This window comes from Hypoxylon fragiforme, assembly GCF_022984875.1.
Source record: "Hypoxylon fragiforme strain CBS 206.31 chromosome Unknown GGS25scaffold_7, whole genome shotgun sequence".
NCBI classification, from domain to species: Eukaryota; Fungi; Ascomycota; class Sordariomycetes; order Xylariales; family Hypoxylaceae; genus Hypoxylon; species Hypoxylon fragiforme.
Window position 1 is genome coordinate 2334922 of NW_026054762.1, and position 21586 is coordinate 2356507.

A 21586-nucleotide genomic window follows, 5' to 3' on the forward strand; every position below is an offset into this window, starting at 1 on the left:
ACCTCTATTTAGCCATCCGCTATCCCGGATCTTCCAACCTGACACCCGAGGCGACAGCTGATCTGCGACAAGCTGAGAGAGCTTCTGGGCACCGTTTTGCTATTCAAGCTAGGAAGCTGAATCTAGATATATCAAGCGCCTGGGTATTCATATCCAGGCAATCTAAATGGCGTGAGAAACCAAAGAGAAATGCTACATCAGGGCGTACCGAGATCGCGGGGTGTGCATCCTATCGCTCCGGGACGGCCCTGACTGTGGAAGAATGGAACGCCATGATGGAACACAAACAAGCCAAGTAGATCGGTACCTGTCCAATGGGAACTCGCTTTACAGGTCAAGGCAATGAAAAAATCCCGGGTTCTCCAGTTGCTTGTGTGTCCTTACGGCTGGTGCCTCGCCCAGTGGGTTTGCAATCAGGCTTGGCGGGTAAATTCGAAAATGGCCGTATTCACACTGGCGAGCTGCTTCTGATTTGCCCACGTCTCGAGTATAAGCTGATATTGCCTTATTAACCGCCGAATACTGCGCGAACAATCGGACCGAGCTTTGAAATGCTCAGTTATATAGGAATCAGCAAGAATGGCCGATTCCGTAAAAGAGCCATTGGAACTTGATATTGAAAACCTACCTGCCAAGTATCTAGTTCTTTCTTGCCTAATACTGTTGGACTACATCCATCGACGAAATCAACCCCAAACCTTAGCATTCCAGTGATTAGGTGTAGAGAGTGAGAGAGAGCTGATTCGGCAAAATGGTTGGCGGAAGTGCTCAAACGGACAATATCGTCCATCGCATGGCGATGGATGATAAGATCCCTTGGTACCAGAAGAGGAACTTGCGCTATCTGTACTTCATGCTGTTTCCCTGCCTGATGGGCATCGAGATGACATCTGGGTTCGATTCGCAGATCATTAACGCCGTCCAGATCGTGCCCGCCTGGGGTGAATGTAAGTGCTATACAAACTTCTAGATTACCTAATGCGGGTGGAAAAGAGACCAGAAGACTAACCATGGATGAACCGTAGTTTTCGGACACCCTACTGGTGGCTACAAAGGCATTCTGGCGTCTGCGCTACCTCTTGGCGCTGTCATCGGTCTCCCCTTTATCCCACTTCTGAACGATAACTTTGGCCGAAGATGGTGTGTGATGTTTGGTAGCATAATGATGATCATAGGGTCGCTCATTCAAGGGTTTTCCGTTAATGGTGCGTGAGAGCACGACTCCTCGTCTCTATGATCCCATGGGGCTGAAGCTAACCCGCTACTCAAGGTGCGATGTACATCGTCTCCCGACTCATCATCGGGTTCGGACTGCCTTACGCTATTGTTGCCGGATCTAGTTTGATTGGAGAGCTGGCGTATCCCAAAGAGCGTGCTATTTTAACATCTTTGTTCAACGCGGCTTATTTCATTGGGGCCATCACGGCTTCGGCTATCACCTATGGAACTCAACTCATTCCGTCAGACTGGTACGTGTTCTCCCCCCCCCCCCCCCCCTGAGGCATGATGAACCCTTGTAATTTTACCAGGAAACTAACTACCTAAATACTTCTAGGTCCTGGAGGTAAGATGACCCATACGCCTTGTGGTAATAGACGAACTATTCTAACATTGACCTATCAGAGTCCCCTCACTCCTACAAATGTCGCCCTCTATATTACAGGTTGCTCTTGTGCTGTAGGACTTCTCTTCGCCCGTACAGCAAGATAATACGACTGACAGATTCTAGTTTCCTGCCGGAGAGTCCTAGATACTTGATCAGCAAAGAAAGATACGAGGAGGCGTTCAAGATTCTAGTTACATATCACGCTGAAGGCGACGAGAATTCGGAATTCGCGAAAGCAGAAATGGCCGAGATCAAAACCACCATTTCAATCGAACTAGAAAACTCGAAGCGCTCTTGGCTCGATATGATCAATACGCCGGGGAACCGCCGTCGTGTGATTGTCGGTTCTCTTCTTGGAGTTATGTCGCAGCTTTCCGGCAACGTGGTCATCTCGTATTACTTGGGAGATATCCTGAACCTGATCGGGTTTACGGATCCTTCGTTCCAGGCAAAGTACAACATCGGAAACCAGTGCCTGGGTCTGGTATGCGCGGTCTTCACAGCACTTCTGGTCATGAAATTCAAGCGTCGGACTATGTTCTTGACTTCAATTTTTTCCATTTTGGTAATATATGTGTCGTGGACGATCTGTGCAGCTGAGGCCATTGTTGCGGGATCAAAGGTCGCTGGAAAACTCTGCCTATTTTGGATTTATGCTTACCAACCTGCGTATAACATCGGCTTTAACGCCCTCACATATAGTAAGCATTCAAGCATGTTGAGGGAGGTACTTGGCCTTAGCTGATAGCCACTTTTTAGCGTATCTTGTTGAGATCTTCCCATACGCCATGAGAGCGCGAGGAATTTCGATCTTTCAGTTATTCGGGAAAGCTGCCCAGGTAATTCTTCACAACTCCTTAACATACCATGTCAATGAATCCACTAACATGGATGCAGTTTTTTGGTACGAACGTCAACCCTGTTGGCCTAGATCCAGTAACCGGCATCGGCTGGAAGTTTCTGATCGTGTACTGCTGCTGGATTGCCGTCGAGGCGTTCCTCATGTGGTATCTGTGGCCTGAGACTTCGAACCGTACTCTTGAAGAGCTTGCTTTCTGTATGATTCTTTTTTTTCCTTTTGCCAAAAACACGTGCTAATTGTGGGAAATAGTGTTCGAGGAGGAAGACCGGGCACACGCTGCAACGGTAGTCGAGAAGGAAATCCACAGCAACGATGTCAAGCAGACCAAGGAGTCAAACATATCAGAAACTGCCAGCAAAGACCAAGACCAAGTTTAGACCTACTGAGGACCACATGAAGCGTGTGGACAGCTTGTTTGAATAGGTACCTAGGTACGCAAACCACACCTGGGCAGTTATGCGTGAACGTTAGGTATGAAATTAAGGTGCCTCTGGAATGGTATTTTGAGACGTGAGAGAGCTGGTCAAAGAAGAAATCAATAGAGAATTCGTCAGATAAGTACACGAGAACGCAAACGTAGTGCCTGGTATTTAGGGCAGCACGTAGTTAGACCGCTGGTCCACGTGACCGTCTAGCAATCACATGGCTTTGTTCTGACACTTATTACTAAGCTACTACGTAGGCGTTAGAACGAAATCACGTGGACTAAGGGCTCACGTGACACCCCGCTGAGTAGTGTGTTTGCCCTGGTGTGTACTTTACAAATTCCCCGGTTGTTTAGAGTATTTTCTTCTCGCAATCAACTCAACTCTTGCCTCAACTAGTAGATTTTTATACTAGGTTAGGTACTTAACCCAGTGTCTACCTGGATACTTTTGGAAGTCATTGTTGTTGTATTTTTTTACGTCTGAATAGACTCCCTGGGGGTATGGGGGATGACAAGATCTAGTATACAAGATATGGGTGTTCAGTGCAGACACAGTCCAAGATGACTTCTTCCTAAGACGTCAAACCTTGTCGCTAGGGGCTCATCATTCCCTGATATGCGATCATTACTTGTCGATCTGCCATATTCCGAACCTTGCTGGCTCTCTATATACTAGGTACCTAGTACCTGATACTGTTTACCCAGCTGTTGGTGTAGAGGGTGTCGGTACTTCCGTCCCTGAAGACTTTTTGATGACCTTCGGATACCCTTGGAAGTGTTTACAAGCTTGGCGCACTGTAAACGGTATTGATGCTGCCTGTAATCAGGGTCTTGTATACCATATAGTCGTCGCAACCATACTTGCTACCTTCCCGGCCGAATCCCGAATGCTTAACTCCGCCGAACCTGTCTCGACATATTAGCTATTGGCAATTTTACTGCAACAGGGGGTTGGGGCCTCGGTGGATAGACTTACGGTGCTCCAGAGTCTCCAATGATGCCCGTGTTGAAGGCAACCATCCCCGATTCAAGTCTCTCGGCGACGCGGTAGTATCGCGACAGATCCGACGTCATGACGTATGCTGCCAATCCCATTTCGACGTTGTTGGCTCGATCGACTACTTCGTCCTCCGTCTTGAATCTGGCGAGAACTGCCAAGGGGCCAAACGTCTCCTCGCTCGCCACCGCCATGGTATCGTCGACATCGCCCAGTATAGTGGGCTCGAAGAAATTCTGGCCAAGGTGGGGTAGACGGTTACCGCCGAACAGAATCGATGCCTTCTTGCTGACGGCGTCCTTTACGTGCTCCTCGACTTTAGCCACGCCGAGAGTTAAGGGGCCGTGAGTGACGCCTTCGTCGGCACCGTTGCCCACCTTAAACTTCCGCGCCTCCTCTACCAGTCTCTCGGCGAACTTGTCGTAGATGCCCTCTTGAACGAACATGCGGTTCGCGGCGATGCAAGCCTGGCCCCTGTTTCTGAACTTGGCGACGAGAGCGCTGGCGACAGCCGTCTCCAGATCAGCGTCGTCGAAGACGATGAAAGGAGCGTTCCCGCCTAGCTCGAGACTGAGCTTCTTCAGAGAACTGCTCGACTGCTTCATCAGCAGCTTGCCGACGCGAGTCGAGCCCGTAAAGGAAATCTTCTTCACGAGCTCGGACTCGCACAGGACCAGACCCAGCTTTGGCGTGTTCTCCAGGGCCGTCACGACGTTGAAGACGCCCTTGGGCAGCCCGGCGCGTTCGGCCAGGACCGCGAGAACGTTCGCCGAAAAGGGGGCCACGCCGTCGGACTTCAGGACAACAGTGCAGCCAGTAGCGAGAGCGGCGGAGATCTTGCGAGCGGCCATGCCCATGGGGAAGTTCCAGGGCGTGATCAGCCCACATACGCCGATTGGCTGCCTCATGATATGGGTCCTGTGGTTGGGAAACGTGTGGGGCACAATGTCGCCGTAGAGACGAGGGGCTTCCTCGGCGAACCACTCGAAGAAGCCGGCGGAGAAGAACGCCTCCGTCTCTGCGTCCGCCTTGGCCTTGCCGTTCTCGGCAGTGATGATCCTGGCAACATCGTCCTTGTTCTGGATGAGGAGATCGAAGACCTTCCGCAGAATCCGACTACGAGCGCGGCCCGACTGTGCCCTCCAAAGGGGAAAAGCGGCCGCGGCGGCGCGGATGGCGTCGTCCAGGTCTTCGACGTCAGACTCGGGGCATGAGCCAACGATGGCGTCCGTGGCTGGATTGTGTACGCCAAAGGTGTTACCCGACTTTGCTGACACCCAGGCCCCATTGATGTAGCTCTTCTCCACGAACAAGGTGGGGTCGTTAAGGGATGAGGCGAAGGAAGACATGCTGACGAAAAACGCTGGGTGGTCAGGCCAAGTGGTGGAGGGTATTCGGAAAGATTTTAATTACGAAATGCACAGTAGGTCACCTTCTTAATGTATTGGATATTAAACCGGAGTAGTTTCTTATATACAACAAAGAGAAGGCAAGAGAAAGGAAAATGAGGAGTAAGTAATATCATCGTTATATCATTTCAAAGGAGCGGTGCTACTCGAAGGAGGGGCTTGCTGACGCAAGGGCGGCCTATAGCTTAACAAAATTTGGTTGGCGACATGAAATCTTTAGGAATACCTATGTACCTACTACTAGTAGTACGCATGTATAAAGGTACCTACTTGCTAGATATTATTTAGCAGATAGCCGTTGGTGAAGCCGTTAACCCATTGAGAAAAGGTATGATCAAGATACTATCTTTAGGTGCCTCGGAGTTGCCTGCGAAACGGATTTGAACATTTAAGTGGGATCAGAATCGCATTGTGTCTCACTCGGAGTTTGTTGTCGTCCAAGCTGCTAATTCAATGTTGTCTCGATAGCATTGGGGGTAACTATCGGGATCGGTAGGGCGTTTGCTTTCACCAGCGGTTGCACAGAAGGAAAAAAAAAAAAAAAAAAAAAAAAAAAAAAAGCATCGAGAAAAAAGACTCCATTCAAGATTTTTCTTCACAAACGGCTAAAACTTGAGAGCTTGATGAAAAGGGAGGTCGAACAAGAATTAGCCAGGTCAAGGGCTTGAGAGAATGCAATTTTCTTGGCGCATTCTACTCCGATTTCATGAGTACGTATAACACAAGTACTTGCCCTGCGCGTCCATGATGTCGCGGATCTTCACCGAGCCTCCTATTTCGCCGAGGTCCATCTCAAAGTCCAGCGTGATGTTCTTGTACGCTTTGTCGCCGAAATAGTTGTACGGGTACGCCCATTGTGTATCGGGCCCCCCTATATCTGTTTTCCTGTTGGCCCAATCTGCCCGCTGCCATATATCCCACATCCGATCTATCGAGCCGTGATGGAGCCAAAATATGGGATCAACCGTCGACGACCACGTATTAGACATCTGATTGATGTGCGGCTAAGTTAGCCATATGAAAATGGTGAATAGGTAGTTGCTTCAAGCGGGCTTCCTCACATCACCTAGTATGCCCCCGATCCCGAAGTGCCCGCCACCGTGAACCGATATCCCTTCGACTCCGAGAGCAAGACCCTCGGTTCGGTGCTCGAGCTCAAAATAGCTGCTTGCGTTTAAGACAGAGGCGAGTTGCTCAGCACCTAGTGCTCGGACCATCAATGACGGGCTGATGTCTCTGCGAATGCAGCGCGGAGTGTACTCGGTATGGTTCCCGGGCCCCATAGAAGCATTTACTCCGGCGAAAGGTCCATCCGCAAGACATCCTTGTATGGGCAGTCGACGAATCAGTACCTAAGCAGCTAGAATGATGTGTGCAGTTCCCCGAATGCGGCTACTTACCGCCTCCCGTTCTTCCTGGCACATCGACTTCAGTCTTCCGCTCTTCTGGGAAGAGGTTAATGTCGGCAATGAAATCACCGTTACCTTGGAGCTATTTTAGTCATCTACGAAGTATAGTGAGGGATAGGAGAATAGTAGCTACCACCAAGCCCGTACACGGGGTCGAAAACCGGCGATTCCAAGATTGAAATTTCGTCAAAAGCATCCTGCGTCCAGTCTACAGACCTGTATTAGTATCCCTTCGATGGTTTGGGATCTTACCTAGTACAGACCCCAATATCTTTCATTCTCAATCAGCACTCATCCAATCCATCCATCTATTAAGGAGCACATACGGTATGGAACCTCCGTATGAACATTCGTCCCGAAGGGCTTGTTCAAACAGCCACAAAAAAGACCGGTGCCATCTAACGAAATTAGCCACACTGGAGGACTTATAACAGGGTGGCGACGGCGTCCTACGGCAAGAAATGTCCCTTGCGGCTGATTAACGACAGCAAACCAAGAATCGAAATTAGGGCGATGCTCACAACCCAGTGCACATAGTCTGCCTGGCTGATGTGCAGTGCCACAAAATCATCGTACCGCGACCTGACGCCGGAAAAGGCCACAGACGTCTCCCCTGGCCTGACCTGCAAACATTTCACGGCGGCTATGAAGTCCAACCGCCCTTCTAGCGATAGTTCTCGCCTTTTTTTGAACCAACACACTGAATTAGCTAGCTACCTAGGTAAACAGTCCAGGTACTTGCTGCTCGAGATTGAAAAAAAAAAACGAGGGGCAGGGATGACGGGCGGCTGGCAGAAACTAGGTACCTGGACATACCATTCTTGTCTAACGAGAGGATTTTCGCAGGGAGGTTCGGACTGCCTTGATTGCCTGCGGCCCGAGGCAGGGAACGCGATCACGAATAGGATGGGCAACGGCCAGGTAAGGATGCGCATGGTATCGGATACGGTATATATTCTTGGACAGCACCAGTGCCGCTGCTCTGGGAATTAAAGATCGGCTGCTTTTATATGACCATGACCACCGCCGTAAACCCACTGGCCGGACGAAGATGCTCCCTGACTTATTACTTGATACATAGTACCAACCTTCGTGTGTGTATTGTACACGCGTGTGTCGGTGCGGCAGAGCTTGCGCCCTCGTGGAATCTGATGTAAGGGATGCTAAGGCGTGCGTTCAATCTCGGAAATCAAAGTTATGGTTGGAACAGTTTTACCAAGGATTAAGCAAACGGTCCTGCCTGAACGTTTGGCTTGAGCGGCCTCGGTCTCTTCTAAGTTCTGGCTAACCAACTGGAAGCAAGGCCCAAGCGAAAACACGTATCGAGGCATCTCTTCTGATCTTGGTCCCAACCCACCCATCCCTTATCTTTTAAGATTTGAGCGATCAATAAACTCGTGGGCTCATGGATGCGTGGCCCAACAAACTCGAGAGAGCGGCCTTTTCTTTAGCGTGGCCGAACCGCGAGGGATCGCATAAACCACCTGCAGACACGGCACGCATCTGTCCTCCCTTCCAACCAAGAGAAACCAAGAGACTACCGCGCGGTCCGTATGATAAAGCCCTAGTGTCTAGGTAGTCTTTGTGGTCGAGATGATGTTTAAATCAGGACAACAATATTTTTGAGGGATAGTTGCGAGCCGGATCTCAAAAACCCGGAAGACAAAAGCGGCACGAGTCCCTACCCATCATGACATGAAGCTTACCACGAGGCAGAATATCGACTGTTGTTGGCGCCCACAAGTGCAATCCATGTTAGAAGAAAAAAAAGCAATGCGTTTCCGGGGAGACTGGGGGGCCCTCGACCCAGCCACGAGGCCCAGCCGCTGCCGATGCGCTATCCGGAGTTAAGTAATGAGTCGCCTTGCCGATTAGGGGACCCAGCACGACGGGCTCGTTCAACTACTTATCTTGCACTCGGCACCAACAGTTCCCAGGAGATGGATCTCGTCCTCTCTAACTGTCGCCCTAGACGAGCTAGTGAGTGGGTAGAATGAGGCACCGCAAGCCCGAAAGCCGACCGATTCTGATGTGTTACATTTGCAGTGCTTGCTCGAGATATTAAGTAGTTTTATAAAAGTTCGTGTTTACCTGGGTAGGCAGGTTATCATTCATATATGTGCAGATATCTAGACCGTCGGACAGGATCTACACCCAGCTAGAAATATCATGCCCCGCCCACTTTTTTCTATTTTCTTTTATACAATGCACCACCGTTGAAGTTGGATATGGCAGTCGCGTTTTGTGAAGAGATCAACTCCCAGTAAACTGCCGGCGATGGATTTTAGCAATACCCCGGGTTATCGCGGGGGGCTGGAGATCGGTCTGAATGCATGGCTCATCGGCTTCTCGTCCTTGTTCTACGGTCTTCGGCTCTACATACGGGTATTCATAACCAAGTCCCCTGGGCTCGATGATGGGATTGCAGGTATCGCATATGTAAGACTGTCCTTCTTTCTTAGCTACTTGATTTGATCTGATCGACCGACGTAGTTGTTGCTTATGGCGCTATCTGTGATGGATATACGTGGTAAGATACCCCTATGACAAGGGAGGAGAATGCTCGAAGCTCATAGCATGACTACTACAGCTGTATCACTCGGTAGCGGAACTCACGAAGCCTATGTACCAGAAGACATCAAAGCTAGATTCTTCCAGGTATGAACCCCCTCCCCTTTCACCCACCTTACCATCAAGACACTCGCTGAGATCTAACAATCTGCTAGTGGTTAGGGATCCAAACAGTTATCTATTACTGGGCGATAGGCCTGGTAAGGTTTGCCATCCTTGCTTTCCTGCCTCGACTTACGCAAGACCGTACGTGACCAAATACCTGATGTGTCAGTCAAGCAGCATTTTGCTCATCGGGATGTCTAGGAAGTATCAGGTTGGTGTCGTGGTCCGTTGCGGTGCTTCTCTTGACCCATACGATCATCGCTTTCACTTTAAAACTTACCCAGTGTACACCGATCGCGTAAGTCACAAGTCGTCTTTTACGACCTACCCACATACATAGCTACATATCTACTTATGTCGTCCCGATACTAACACACCAGTCCAGAGACAGCTTCAAACCTCCCCTCGAGGGCCGGCATTGCGCGCCAGTCGCGAGGTACAATGACATGATGCTGGGCCACGGCATCGGGGGCATTGTCCTCGACGCAATTCTGCTGCTGCTGCCCATCTGGGTGATCTGCCGGAAGATGATGTGGTCGAAGAAGACGCTCCAGATCGTGCTGGTCCTAAGCGTTGGGGTCTTTGCGATGGCCACCAGCATAGTTCGCGTAGTGCTGATGGCCTCTCCGGAGGACTTTAGCGACATGTGTGTTATGCCCCCCTCCCCCCTTTTCTTTTCTTTTCTTTTCTTTTTTTGTATCTGGTCATCCCCGCCCCCCTTTTTAGCCTGCACTTTCCCGAGCTAACGTCTTGCCCGATCTTTCTCTCGTCAAAGGACATACGCAATGCCGTCCCTAGGAATCTGGACGAACCTCGAGGGCCACGTGGGCCTCTGGTGCAGCTGCTTCCCCGCGCTGCAGCCGCTTCTGCGCGTGGTGCCGTATAAGCTCCGGCAAATGACCTTGGGAACTAGCGGCGGCACCCGGGCAACGGTGTATACCCACGACAAGCTGGGCAGCAGACAGGATGGGACGAGGGGCGTGTATAAGGAAAGGATAGGGAGTTCGGCGGGTATGGATAATGAAAGCCAGCGCGCGATTGTTTCGCTGGAGATGGGGAAGATGGATGCGGAGATTGTTCACGCGCCTCATGCGTGAGAGTTCACGAGGATGGAAAGGGGGAGGGCTATCGTGCTTTTTTGGTTGGAATGGGCTTTGTTGCTAAGGATAGGTAGGCATGGATATGGATATGGATATGGATACCTAGGGATAGTGATAGGAAAATGCTATAGGCAGGAAGGTAGGCACTCTCCCTAGCAGGAGCATTCTCTTTGTAATATCTAATTAATACGTTTATTCATTCATTGTCTTAGTATTTTCGTTATCAATAGCTTAATGGCATTTATGCGAGCATACGGTCATAGTGTATTGAGTTCAGACTCATGGGCATTGGCGATGCTTTGAAAGAATGCGGTCATATTTGGGATAAACGACGACTACTAGACGCTCTGAGGTAAGCCGAAGATGATTGATTGGCAGGTAAGCTGATGATTTATAGGACACCTAGGTTACTAGGTAGTATTGAAAAAATTATCTGGGCCACTGGGAACATCACCAACGCCATCGTCATCGTCTACATTTCAAATATTCCACAGAATATATATGCAAAATCAGTTGTCATTTAAACCCTTCAGTCCATCACAAGGCCTTCGGCAAAAGCAATATATTAGGTACCTAACCAACCTAGGCATGTAAATATACTAATATAGCAGCTGTATTTCTAATTACAACCAACCGTCTGCAGCTTTCCCCATCGTCTTCGGACTAGTCCACTCGTATCGATGTAACCATATGCAGGCAGTCTTACATATTGAATTGTAAGTACAACCATCACCGAATCCCACAGTCCAATAGGCTTCCTCGCACAAGAAAGGGACAATCTATCTGCAGCACCCGAGTGGCTAAGCAGAGAGGCTAGCTACCTAGGAGGTAGGCAGGTAGCTTTTTTTTGTTTTTCAACATGTCGGCCATCGAGTCTTCTGTGAATGGTTGTACCATATACGTGCGCCCTGGCTTGTGTGCCGTGCCTGCATTTTACCGTCGCTGCTGACACTTTACTCTTGTCTGCCGTTCTTTACAACAATCTCTTTCGCTCATATCTCGATGTGCGAAGCTTAGCTTCCTATTGACAGCTCAATAGTCGACATTGGCCTTTTTTACTCTCTTCCTCTTTGAGCTGCTAATACAGCATAGATACAATACCTATCTACGTACGAGGCACCTATTGGCATTGGACCTAGTGCCTAGGTAGGTTATACAGGCCACCTCAGGTACTTTGCAAGCCAACAATTCGCCACCAAGCTAGCCTACCCCACACAATGGCGCCTATCCGCCCCATCGCCGCTTTCACGATGCTGGTTTTACCTATGCTCATGACAACCACCACCGCGGCCCACATCGAGCGCTATGGCGAACTACCAGACGTGCGCTTATTCGCCGACCCCCCCGGCCTCGGCCCGCGGTACTTCCTAGACGGGATGCCGCCGGTCCCCGCGCTGCCGGCGCCCCTCGACGGCAAGCGACAAGACCAGACGCCGGGGCAGTGCGGGAACGGGAACCACAGCTGCCTGGACCTGGGGCCGGCGGGGGCGGCGCTGTGCTGCCGCAACGACCAGTACTGCTTCCTGGACGCGCAGTGGGCGCCCAAGTGCTGCGGGCTCGGGACGACGTGCGGGTCGCCGTGCCCGGAGAACCTGATCTTCTGCAACGACACCGTGACCAGCACCCTCGCCTCTTCCCCGCCCGCCTCCACCTCCACCGACGCAACGCCGACCGCCAACGTGGTCACGAGCCAGGTGCCCGCGTGCTGCGGGCGCGCGTGCCCCTCGACCTCGCAGTTCCTGTGCCAGGCGGCCTTCGGCGGGCAGTGCTGCGCGTACGGCGCGCAGTGCATATCCGGCGGCTCGTGCTTCTTCCCCTCGACGACGCCGACGTCGGGGATGACGACGCTGGTCACGCCCGTGCCGCCGGGGTGCACGACGTCGCAGATCGCGTGCGACGGCGGCGGGTGCTGCAACCTCGGGCGCGTGTGCACGTCTGTCGCCGGCGCCCCCACCCCGCTGCAGTGCGCGCCGAACCTGACCGTCGTCGACAGCGGCGCGCTGTCCGAGGGCGCGCGCGCGGGCATCGGCGTCGGCGTCTCGCTTGGCGCGGCGCTCGTCATAGGTGGGCTGACGTGGTTCTGGATGCGGCGGCGGCGGGAGGCGCGGTCGCGGCGCGGCGGGGGAGAGGGGGAGAGCACGCTGGCGAGGTCGGGGGCTGATGCGCTGACGGAGCCCTATATGCCGCATACGGGCGCGATGTCGGACCTGACGAGCCCGTCGAGCGGGACGGGCCCGCGCCCACGGCTGCACCAGAATGGGCTTGGGTATGAGTATGTTGGGCCCGTTGCCATCGATGGCCCGTACACGGACCGCGACAGCACGCCGGGTCTAAGCCAGGGCACCGATCCCAGAACGAGTCCCGAGTATCTCGACCGAACCGCCATGGGCGTGCACCGTTACCCGGAGGACCCGAGCGATATCCGGCCGCCCGTGGAGCTCGATACGCGAGGCGAAGGACGCGCGGAGCTGGGAATGGGAGAGAAGGATATGAGTACTAGCGAGACAACGCCGCCGGCAAGTGTCAACGACGAGGAGGAGCGGCATCAGCAGCGGCAGCGGGAGGGGCCGTACGAGCTCTACTCGCCTCCGCCCATGACGGCCGAGGAGGCGGAACATTTCCGGACTCGAGGGATTGCGGTTTCGCCTTCGCCTCCTCCTATACAGCAGGGTTCGAACCCGCGTGATGACCATGATGGGCATAAATGAATTAGCAAGCAAGCAGTGATATTTTCTTGTGTTAGCTTGGGGGGGTGGTAATACTGGGACTAAGACGGTCAAATATATGGATGGATATATGGATGGACGAATTGTATGGACAAAGCATTTCTGGTATTGGAATTATCCTAATCCTGCGTTTGATTGTACTGAGTAGGTACCAAAGGTACACATACACATAGGTACACATATGCACGAACGAATGAACGAGTGAGCGAACGAATTGAGGTCTGACATGAGAGAACAACTTTTTTGGGATAAAAACAAAACCCCCCGGGAAAAATGAGACATTTGCAATGATAACGAAAACGCCTTCACCCCTTACTTGCTTTCCACCGAAGAGAGAAAAAAAACCATTGGAAATTCCATCTCGTAAAACGCCTTAATTCGTTTCGTAAACTACTTAACCTAGATACCGTCGGCATCTTTATGCAGTTATGACAAATTCGGAAACGTCAAGTTACGTTTTCTCTTTCTCGCGATGTGTGTGTATCTTCGTCTGATATCTTTTAGATATCTGCATGGGAGTATCCATCATAGGCCAATTTCTGTAAGTGGTCGTGACGGAGTTAGTAAGGAAAGAAAGATTTTGCCAACCTTGCCAATTTAGGCGAAGACCTAATGCCAAAACCAAACGAGTAAAGACACCTGATGGGCAGGTAGTCAGGTAGGCACACATGATTTCTGCGACCTGGGAAATGGAATGTAGATAGTTGGGGGGAAAGGGGATAAAGGGGGGTAAAGGGGGATCAACCCACGACACCCCCGAAAGGCGTGTTCTGTCGAAGATCCTCGACGAGTTCTTGGACACTGCTTAGATGGCGACCGAGTAGTGCCTGCTTCTCCTCCTGACTTCTCGTCTCACCTTCGCCGGCGGAGCGGGGGCGCACGAAACCATCAGATCCCTTGCGACCGTGGTCGACACCGTTGCCAGTAAAAGCGAAGGCCTTAGCGAGTTTACTGGGGCTACGCTGAAGAAGGGCCGGGGCGGCATGGTCACCCGCGCGGGCACTGGGGATGGAGGGGACCTCAGGCATGAGGTAGAAATAAAGGAACTCGACAAGCTTGAGCTTGACGTCGCGACTGGTACAACGGTTACGGAAGAGCGAGGTGATAGTAAGCAGGCCGTCAAGATTCTCAAAGGTGCGGGTGTTGCGCGGCGCATCGATCAGGGCGGTGACGAGGGTCACGACCGTGGCTGATTGGATCGCCGGGCAGAAATCGGGTTCCAGGAGATCGAGGAGGAGCTGTTTTTGTGGGGGGGGAGAGAGGGTTAGCGATTTGGTATCATGCATACTTGGGTGGGTAGGTCATTAAAACGTGGCGACAGTAAATTGGGGGTCTTACGTTCATGTACATCTCCCGTGAGAACAATGACTTGCTTGGTGGATGCAATAGCATAACACCCTGGACCAAGTCGAGCGCACTTAGGATCAACAAATCATTGGAGCCGTCAGCGCCGCGGGCGACTAGGCGATCGAGGGTGTTGACCAGGCGCATAGCGACATTCCACTCAAAACCCTCCTGCAACTTGAAGAACTCGTAGAAGGCCGGGTCGTCCGTAATCTCGGCAAGGGTTTTGGGAGGTAGCGGAGGCGAATCTAGCTCTTGTTCCGGATCGGTCTCGCTGTTGCTGCTAACAGTGGTAGCTGAGCCCCGTCGCTCTTTGCTGACCCGCGATCGTGATAGGCAGATGTTGGCTAGCAATCCCTCAACCTGGCGCAGACCCTTGCGGATCTTGGGGCCATCGTAGGAGGAAAGGTTGTCGAAGGCCAGAGACAGTAGGTTCTCCATTTTGGTATTTCTTTACTTTTCCTTTTGGTTTATTTTATCTCGTTTTCGTCTCTCGTTTTCGATGTATTCTCGATTGTTGGGGCTGATCGGTATAGGTGACGCGGTTTATCTTGGTATAGTGCGCACAACGAAACAAAGTCCTCAAGAATTATATGCGATCAGAATGCGATTGAGATGCGACGAGGTGGTATAACGACGGTTCAAGTCAAGTCTGAAGGGAAAATCAAAAAAGGGCCACTGCGTAGCAACAGCGGTAGAGTGTTAATACAAGTGAACGAAAAGAAAGACTGGAAGGGTATCGCAATGGAATGAATTGCTAAACGTCAGAAGAAACCAAAGTGAAAAAAAAGAATGTAGAAGGAGTGTAGGTGTTACAGACACATGCCCTCAGGCAGTTATTTGACGTTTGCGATCCTGGAGATCCTGGATGCGAAGTGCTGGTTGGGAACAAGGATCACGATGTTTAGTGGAGAATATTTGTTGATATGGCAACCAGTAGGTACCCTAGGTGGCCAATGGTCATGTAGGTGGTAGGTGGTAGCGTATCCTTACCCTTGGGTTTGATGTTCAAGGGCTGAAGGCAAGGTTCCTAGTGCCTACTACGGTAACTACCTACCAGTGGAATCCTGTACTAACCTTGAAATAATGCGGGGTATCAGGCAGGTACAGCCTACCGTACAGGTACACAGTACGTTAAGCTAGTCCTAGATAGTGTGTCCTATCATGTGAACGCTGAAAGTTCAACATCGAATGGCCATCGTTCTGTCAAACCCAAGATCGACTGATCCCAACAATTTATGGTCAAATGGACTTCGGAGTTATCGCATTGTACATACTACTATATATACCTAGTATCCGAGCAGTTCAGTTCAGGGCCTCAGGCATTGTATTACCTACATGATGTACCTAGTATGCATGTGATAGCAGATGCAGGCAGTGTACGAATAGTTACAAAGTACCTAGGCAGCTCGCATAAAACATCCTTGATCAAAAAGGTGTTACTTGCATTAGTTCCCCCCAATTATTCAATCCATCTACCTAGGTTAGGGTAAGTAGTTACTCATTGCTTGCGCAGCCTTCTGCATTTGTATTTGTACGAAACTAAGCCTCGCCTCTACAGCTCTAATGATGACAATTCGTATTTATTCATAATAAATCACAGTACTTAAACCGATGCGACACCAAAAGCAGCCTAAACCGATATTTCCGACCAGTTTGATACTGCGATATTACTGCGACACTGAGACACATACATGCCAACAGTTCAAAGTTGTACCTGGAACGGTGAATGGATACATGCTTACCTAGATACTTGGTATTTAAGTTCACGCCAGCACAGGGCTACCTACTGTAGGTAGATAGCCATAAATCTCCAACAGCTTCCCAACCTTCTTTAGTTTTTAGTTTTCGAGATCTCTCCTTCCGTTAGAGGAGAAGGAGTGAGGTCATTACGCATTACGACGCAATCATGGTTCCCAACACCAACGGTACTACCTCTCTCCCTCTCCAATCCCCCAATGCCATTCCTCCTAGAACCTCTTCGACTGGTTACGCCACTCCTTTTCCTCCCGCCAAGTCCGTCTTACGACCTGTTCCAGAATCAGACTGGCTCGGTCAGAATACCAACAACAACAACAACAACAACCGTCTTCGAAGAGAATCTTTTAGTAGCGCCAATCCCTTGACAGGCATGCACGCTACCGGCTCTCAAGATCCTGCTCGCTATGAGACCGAAGATCTAAACTACACCACAAGGAAGACATGGACTGAGCAAAAGGAGAAGGTTCTCATGGGTCCTTTCGATTACCTGTTCGCTCATCCTGGCAAGGATTTCCGTACACTTATGGTCAATGCTTTCAATGCCTGGTTGGAAGTGCCGCAGGAGAGCCTAGATATTATTACCAAGGTCGTCGGCATGTTACACACAGCATCTTTGCTAGTTGATGATGTCGAGGATAATTCCTCGCTGCGAAGGGGCTTGCCTGTTACCCACAGCATCTTCGGCACCGCGCAAACCATCAATTCGGCCAATTACGTCTACTTTTGCGCCTTGCAAGAGCTGCAGAAGCTAAAGAATCCCGAGGCCATCAATGTGTACACCGAAGAGTTGCTTAACCTTCATCGCGGCCAAGGACTAGACCTCTTCTGGCGTGATACCCTCACCTGCCCCACCGAGGAAGATTACCTTGAGATGGTTGGGAACAAGACCGGCGGGCTCTTCCGTTTGGCCATCAAACTCATGCAAGCCGAGTCGAGCTTTCAAGGCGATTGCGTGCCCCTGGTGAATATCATGGGCATCATATTCCAGATCCAGGACGACTACAGAAACTTGTCAAGTCCAGAATATGGCAAGAACAAAGGGCTGTGCGAAGACTTGACAGAGGGAAAGTTCTCGTTCCTTATCATTCATAGCATACGCTCAAACCCCTCGAACCTCCAACTCCTGAATATCTTGAAGCAGAAGACGACGGATGACGAAGTGAAACGATATGCTGTGAAATACATGGAGAGTACGGGGACTTTCGAATATACGGCCAAGGTTATCTCAATCTTGGTTGCGAGGGCAAGGAAATTGGCGGACGAAATCGACAGTGGCAAGGGGCAGAGCGTCAAAATCCAGAAAATATTGGACAAGTTGGTTGTATGAAGAGGAAACTGTGACATGGTGGGCAGGCAAGGTCGTTTTATCTCTTTCGTGTCGAGGGAAAAGACCCCCGTAGAGGAAATGGAATTTCTTGGTGGCACTGTATTGGAGTTAAGGCCTGGAGTGGAGTGGAGTGGATGTGAAATGGCACGACTTTGGATACCCTCGTTTCATAGTCCCGGGAGGTTTATTGTTGGCCCTTCAGTGGCACGACCCTTGAGTGGGTAACTTAGCTCAAAATATAATATAATGAGACTTGACGTGAGCATTTTGCTTGATAGATGTTTGTATCTAGTTATGTAGAGGCTTAGATTGGTAGATTTGTGAATGCAGTTGGGTTCTTAGGTACTATTAGTTAATATGATTTTGTATGTGATGGTTGAGCTCAGTTTCATAAGCCGCCAATTTAAGATAGTATCTCAATATAGGAGACTTATATACCTTCTGTACCTACCTAGGTGAATATGATAGCATTGAAAGGACATCGACGAGTAGAACTCTTGTTATAAGTGGCCAGATATTGAAGAATTCAAACTCACAGTGAGCCCTCTTCGGGGGTTTAGCGTACTGTTGATAGGTAGTTGAAGCACGGTGTATGGCAACCGCCCCTTGGGTAAATATTATCCTGGTGGCCCAACACTAGGTACCCATACCAGCTAATAGATAGGTAGGTATGTATCTAGGCTCGCCTTGAGCGATAGTTACATAGTAAGAGTAAACTGTCTCAATATAAAACCATGGCATGCGGTAGCTAGACATCGTCCCAAATGCATTGTGTGACCACGGCCTCATGGTTTCGAGATGATAGTAGTTGATGTGTAGTAAATGTGTTCAAAGAGACAGTACAATATATTCCTCCCATCTGAACAATAGAAACCGAAGGATAGGTATTGTATATGTTTAGGTTGTGTTCAAATATTCTACATACCTAAAACATGGCAATTTCATCGGTGACCCCATCGACTTCCTGCGGCAGCCGGTATCGACGGTGCGCGCCATCGCCGCCGTCTTCATGGCGGAGTGTCCCGGCGCGGTGTTCGGCGAGAGCACGCTCCCCGTCGGATTCAAACAACATGGAGGCGTTCGAGACGATGCTGGAGGTGACCGAGTGCCTGCCGCCGCCGTCGGCGCTGATGGTCGCGGCGGCGCGCCGGGGGCGCCTGGAGATGGATGGTCGTGCGGCTCCACGACGCGGGGGTCCCGCTGCACAGTGTGCTCCTGCACGCCCTGATGACCAGGGGCGTCGTGAAGAAGGACACGAATGTGTGGCGCCGCCTGAAGGAGGACCGGCCCGCTCCGGAATCTTGATTCGCCGGATCGGATGATGAGCGATAACCGCTAACTGGGACAAGGACATATATCCATTGCGCGATGGGGCCTCTCTATAGCTACCTATGATAGATAAGCATGTAAAATGCTATGTAAGTTAGGTAGATACCTAGTATGAATACAGTTTGCGGTTAGTTGCGATACATATTAACCCCTTTTCGAAGTGACATGAACTGGAACCTATGCCTTTCTTCCACGTACTCATGTACACGAGTATGCATACCTACCGACGTAGGTAGATACCTAGTTATAGATACTGAATAAAAAGATAAACATATTTAATTGCCCTGGAAGACACTCTCCTATATTTCTTTTCCATTAACATCAACAGACTCCGCTAAATTGACTTGTTAAATTCTGGTGGTCTTACCCCTGAATACCTACCTACCTAGGTAGCCATTTTCTTTCTATTCTTTGTCCTTTCCAATGAAACAATGCCTAAGTACCTAGGTATATTTACAATTTTCAATAATCGCTGTTAAATCCCTGGCAATGCCTCACATCGTAGCCCGTCTCCGTACACTAGGGTACGTGGTGGGATGTAAACCTAGTAAAACTGCACTTACGCTCGATACATTTCCCACGATGAACCAAGCCATATCTACCCAGTACCTAGGTACTAACAAATCCACACAAAGCCTAATAAATTCGCACAATACCGATTATTACTATATTCATTAAAACTGCACCTACATCAACCCCTCCCATCCCCTTAACCAGCAACCTCGGGGAAATTCTTCCTCTTCACAAGCCTCACCCACCTCCTCCGCCTCCACACGCCCCTTCTACTATCGCCATCCTCACCCTCTTCCCAACTCGGCTTCGGAAACGGCGATCTCGTCGCCTTATCCTTCCCCTTCGTCGACGGCTCAGGCTGCTCCACCACCCCGACCCTATCGGCATGCTCGTCATATATGTCGTAGACCCACCTCTCGCCCTCCGTCTCGACCTCGACACCCGTGATGATGCGCTCCTCGACCCACTCCCTACTCCAGAGATCCAGGGCCCATTTCTTCTCGCTCCACTCCCAGCCCTGCGGCGGCAGGACGTCCTCGAAGAACCGCGTGCCGGCCGGCCGCTCGCCGATGATGCGCGCGTGCGACAGGGGATCGTACGGCGACGGGCCGAAGAGCCAGGGCTCCCACTCGCCTGCGTTGGAGAGGTGTTGCAGCTCAAATATGTCTACCTCCCTAGTTTCCGGCGCGCTGTCTAGGATGACGTCGCGCTCGACCCAGTCCTCCATCCAGCCCCTGGCCTTTGCTTCTTGCGGGTGGATGTGCTTCTCGTGCGCGGACAGGAGCTGTCGCTGGATAGCGGGGTGGCCGACACAGGTGACGGCCCAGCCTAGCGCGAGGAAGATCAGGCGCCAGGGCAGCACGTTCGACGCTATGCTTATGAATATGCACGCTGCGAATAGGAATACGAAGAGGGCGCTGCTCAGGGCCTCGTCACTGAAGTTGGTCCGTGGCACGACCAATCTGACGATGCCGTCGTGGAATTGGGTAAAGTCCTCCATGCAATTCTGTAGGTCCCTCAGGTTGAGGAAGAAGTCCCGGCTCAGCTCCTTGACGGGCTTGACCGTGATGGCGGGGGCCAGCGGTGGTCCATGGGGCGAGTATCCTATAGCCTGGTCGCTGGACAAGTTAAGCTCCGTTGCCGGGTGGCGCGCGACGAAGCTTGGGATTAATACGCCGATGAGTAGTATGGCTATGGGTAGTAGCGGCAAGAGATAGGGGTCCAGGCAGACGAAGGTGTAAATGGCGAGAAAAGATAGGGTGTGTGTGGGATGTCGCCAAGATAGGAGGCGGATGACGCGGGCTTGGAAGACAAAGACGACGCCGATGCGGGAGTTGAAACGGCGGAAGTTGTTGGACATGGTGGTCAAGTTGAAGTTGGGACGCGCCACGCCCGGGCTGTCATTTTTGGGCGACGACTCATCTTGCGGGATCTGGGCACCTTCCATAGGTACGACTTGGGCTAGCAACTTCTCGACTAATTGGTCCTGGATCTTGGCCTTCTCCTTGAAGGCAGAGAAACGGCCTCGAAGACCTTTGGGCTGTGAGGGAGTCTCAACGTCGGACTGATCTGCTGAAGCTGACGGAGTGCGCGGTCTAGGCGGCGCGGACCCATCAAGGATAACAGTGGGGATGGGGTCGTCGCGGTTAACGAAGGTGTCTGCACTATAGTCATCCATCATTGCGGTTTCCAAATACTATGATAATTCTTATAAGTATCGTCTACTGAACAGCTGTCTATTCTACTGGTATGCGTCGGGTTTGGCTTCGTGACGATGACGTAAGACAAATAACTGAGAGGTTTGAAAGAGGTTCAACCTCAACCAACGTGGCTCCATGAGACCAATATAAATGAGGTTATAGCATGCTCTTATGTTGCCAACATGGAGTTATCGTTAGAATCGAGACGAATACATGGAATGTTTTGAGTTGCAGCAGAGAGTACTGCATGTGTACCTCTACTACTTAGGGCATGTATGCATTATGGACCCGACCAGGTGTTAGCTGAACATTGAACTGTTTAAAGTTGACATCAGGCATCACATGCCAAAACTGAACACCCATGCATCCCTAGTAGGTAAGTACCTAGGTATTAGGTACA

At 50.9% G+C, this 21586-nt stretch overlaps 8 protein-coding genes across 8 annotated transcripts; 4 read left to right on the plus strand and 4 right to left on the minus strand.

Moving 5' to 3' along the window:
• Nucleotides 1-305: 305 nt before the first annotated feature.
• On the plus strand, nt 306-3137 carry GGS25DRAFT_381019 (general substrate transporter). Its single transcript, XM_049258268.1, has 9 exons — nt 306-947; nt 1026-1205; nt 1271-1469; nt 1556-1564; nt 1624-1677; nt 1730-2307; nt 2366-2445; nt 2504-2663; nt 2718-3137. The coding sequence occupies exons 1-9, from the start codon at nt 752-754 to the stop codon at nt 2843-2845; spliced, it is 1584 nt and encodes a 527-aa protein (XP_049114925.1). The 5' UTR covers nt 306-751; the 3' UTR covers nt 2846-3137.
• An 11-nt stretch (nt 3138-3148) lies between these two features.
• GGS25DRAFT_500340 (aldehyde dehydrogenase) lies at nt 3149-5480 on the minus strand. Its single transcript, XM_049261856.1, has 2 exons — nt 3872-5480; nt 3149-3801 (listed from the first exon to the last, which is right to left on the minus strand). Exons 1-2 carry the CDS (start codon nt 5239-5241, stop codon nt 3675-3677), a joined length of 1497 nt encoding a protein of 498 aa, XP_049114926.1. The 5' UTR covers nt 5242-5480; the 3' UTR covers nt 3149-3674.
• Nucleotides 5481-5841: 361 nt separating this feature from the next.
• Nucleotides 5842-8238, minus strand: GGS25DRAFT_533348 (uncharacterized protein). Its single transcript, XM_049265667.1, has 7 exons — nt 7527-8238; nt 7204-7391; nt 7037-7108; nt 6844-6918; nt 6702-6785; nt 6363-6625; nt 5842-6290 (listed from the first exon to the last, which is right to left on the minus strand). Exons 1-7 carry the CDS (start codon nt 7643-7645, stop codon nt 6006-6008), a joined length of 1086 nt encoding a protein of 361 aa, XP_049114927.1. The 5' UTR covers nt 7646-8238; the 3' UTR covers nt 5842-6005.
• A 749-nt stretch (nt 8239-8987) lies between these two features.
• Nucleotides 8988-10483, plus strand: GGS25DRAFT_523932 (uncharacterized protein; the record flags this gene model as incomplete). Its single annotated transcript, XM_049264509.1, has 7 exons — nt 8988-9149; nt 9204-9240; nt 9301-9368; nt 9437-9527; nt 9588-9684; nt 9772-10032; nt 10162-10483. The coding sequence occupies 7 exons, from the start codon at nt 8988-8990 to the stop codon at nt 10481-10483; spliced, it is 1038 nt and encodes a 345-aa protein (XP_049114928.1).
• Nucleotides 10484-11145: 662 nt separating this feature from the next.
• Nucleotides 11146-13210, plus strand: GGS25DRAFT_382249 (uncharacterized protein). Its single transcript, XM_049258270.1, has 2 exons — nt 11146-11202; nt 11579-13210. The coding sequence occupies exon 2, from the start codon at nt 11704-11706 to the stop codon at nt 13192-13194; it is 1491 nt and encodes a 496-aa protein (XP_049114929.1). The 5' UTR covers nt 11146-11202; nt 11579-11703; the 3' UTR covers nt 13195-13210.
• A 665-nt stretch (nt 13211-13875) lies between these two features.
• On the minus strand, nt 13876-15228 carry GGS25DRAFT_500471 (cell division control 14, SIN component). Its single transcript, XM_049261857.1, has 2 exons — nt 14551-15228; nt 13876-14450 (listed from the first exon to the last, which is right to left on the minus strand). Exons 1-2 carry the CDS (start codon nt 14995-14997, stop codon nt 13953-13955), a joined length of 945 nt encoding a protein of 314 aa, XP_049114930.1. The 5' UTR covers nt 14998-15228; the 3' UTR covers nt 13876-13952.
• Nucleotides 15229-15824: 596 nt separating this feature from the next.
• Nucleotides 15825-17989, plus strand: GGS25DRAFT_500479 (isoprenoid synthase domain-containing protein). The gene is made up of 2 exons (XM_049261858.1): nt 15825-16045; nt 16118-17989. The coding sequence occupies exon 2, from the start codon at nt 16466-16468 to the stop codon at nt 17642-17644; it is 1179 nt and encodes a 392-aa protein (XP_049114931.1). The 5' UTR covers nt 15825-16045; nt 16118-16465; the 3' UTR covers nt 17645-17989.
• Nucleotides 17990-19247: 1258 nt separating this feature from the next.
• GGS25DRAFT_500481 (Pex24p-domain-containing protein) lies at nt 19248-21496 on the minus strand. Its single transcript, XM_049261859.1, has one exon. The coding sequence runs from the start codon at nt 21165-21167 to the stop codon at nt 19683-19685; it is 1485 nt and encodes a 494-aa protein (XP_049114932.1). The 5' UTR covers nt 21168-21496; the 3' UTR covers nt 19248-19682.
• Between the last annotated feature and the right edge of the window lie 90 nt (nt 21497-21586).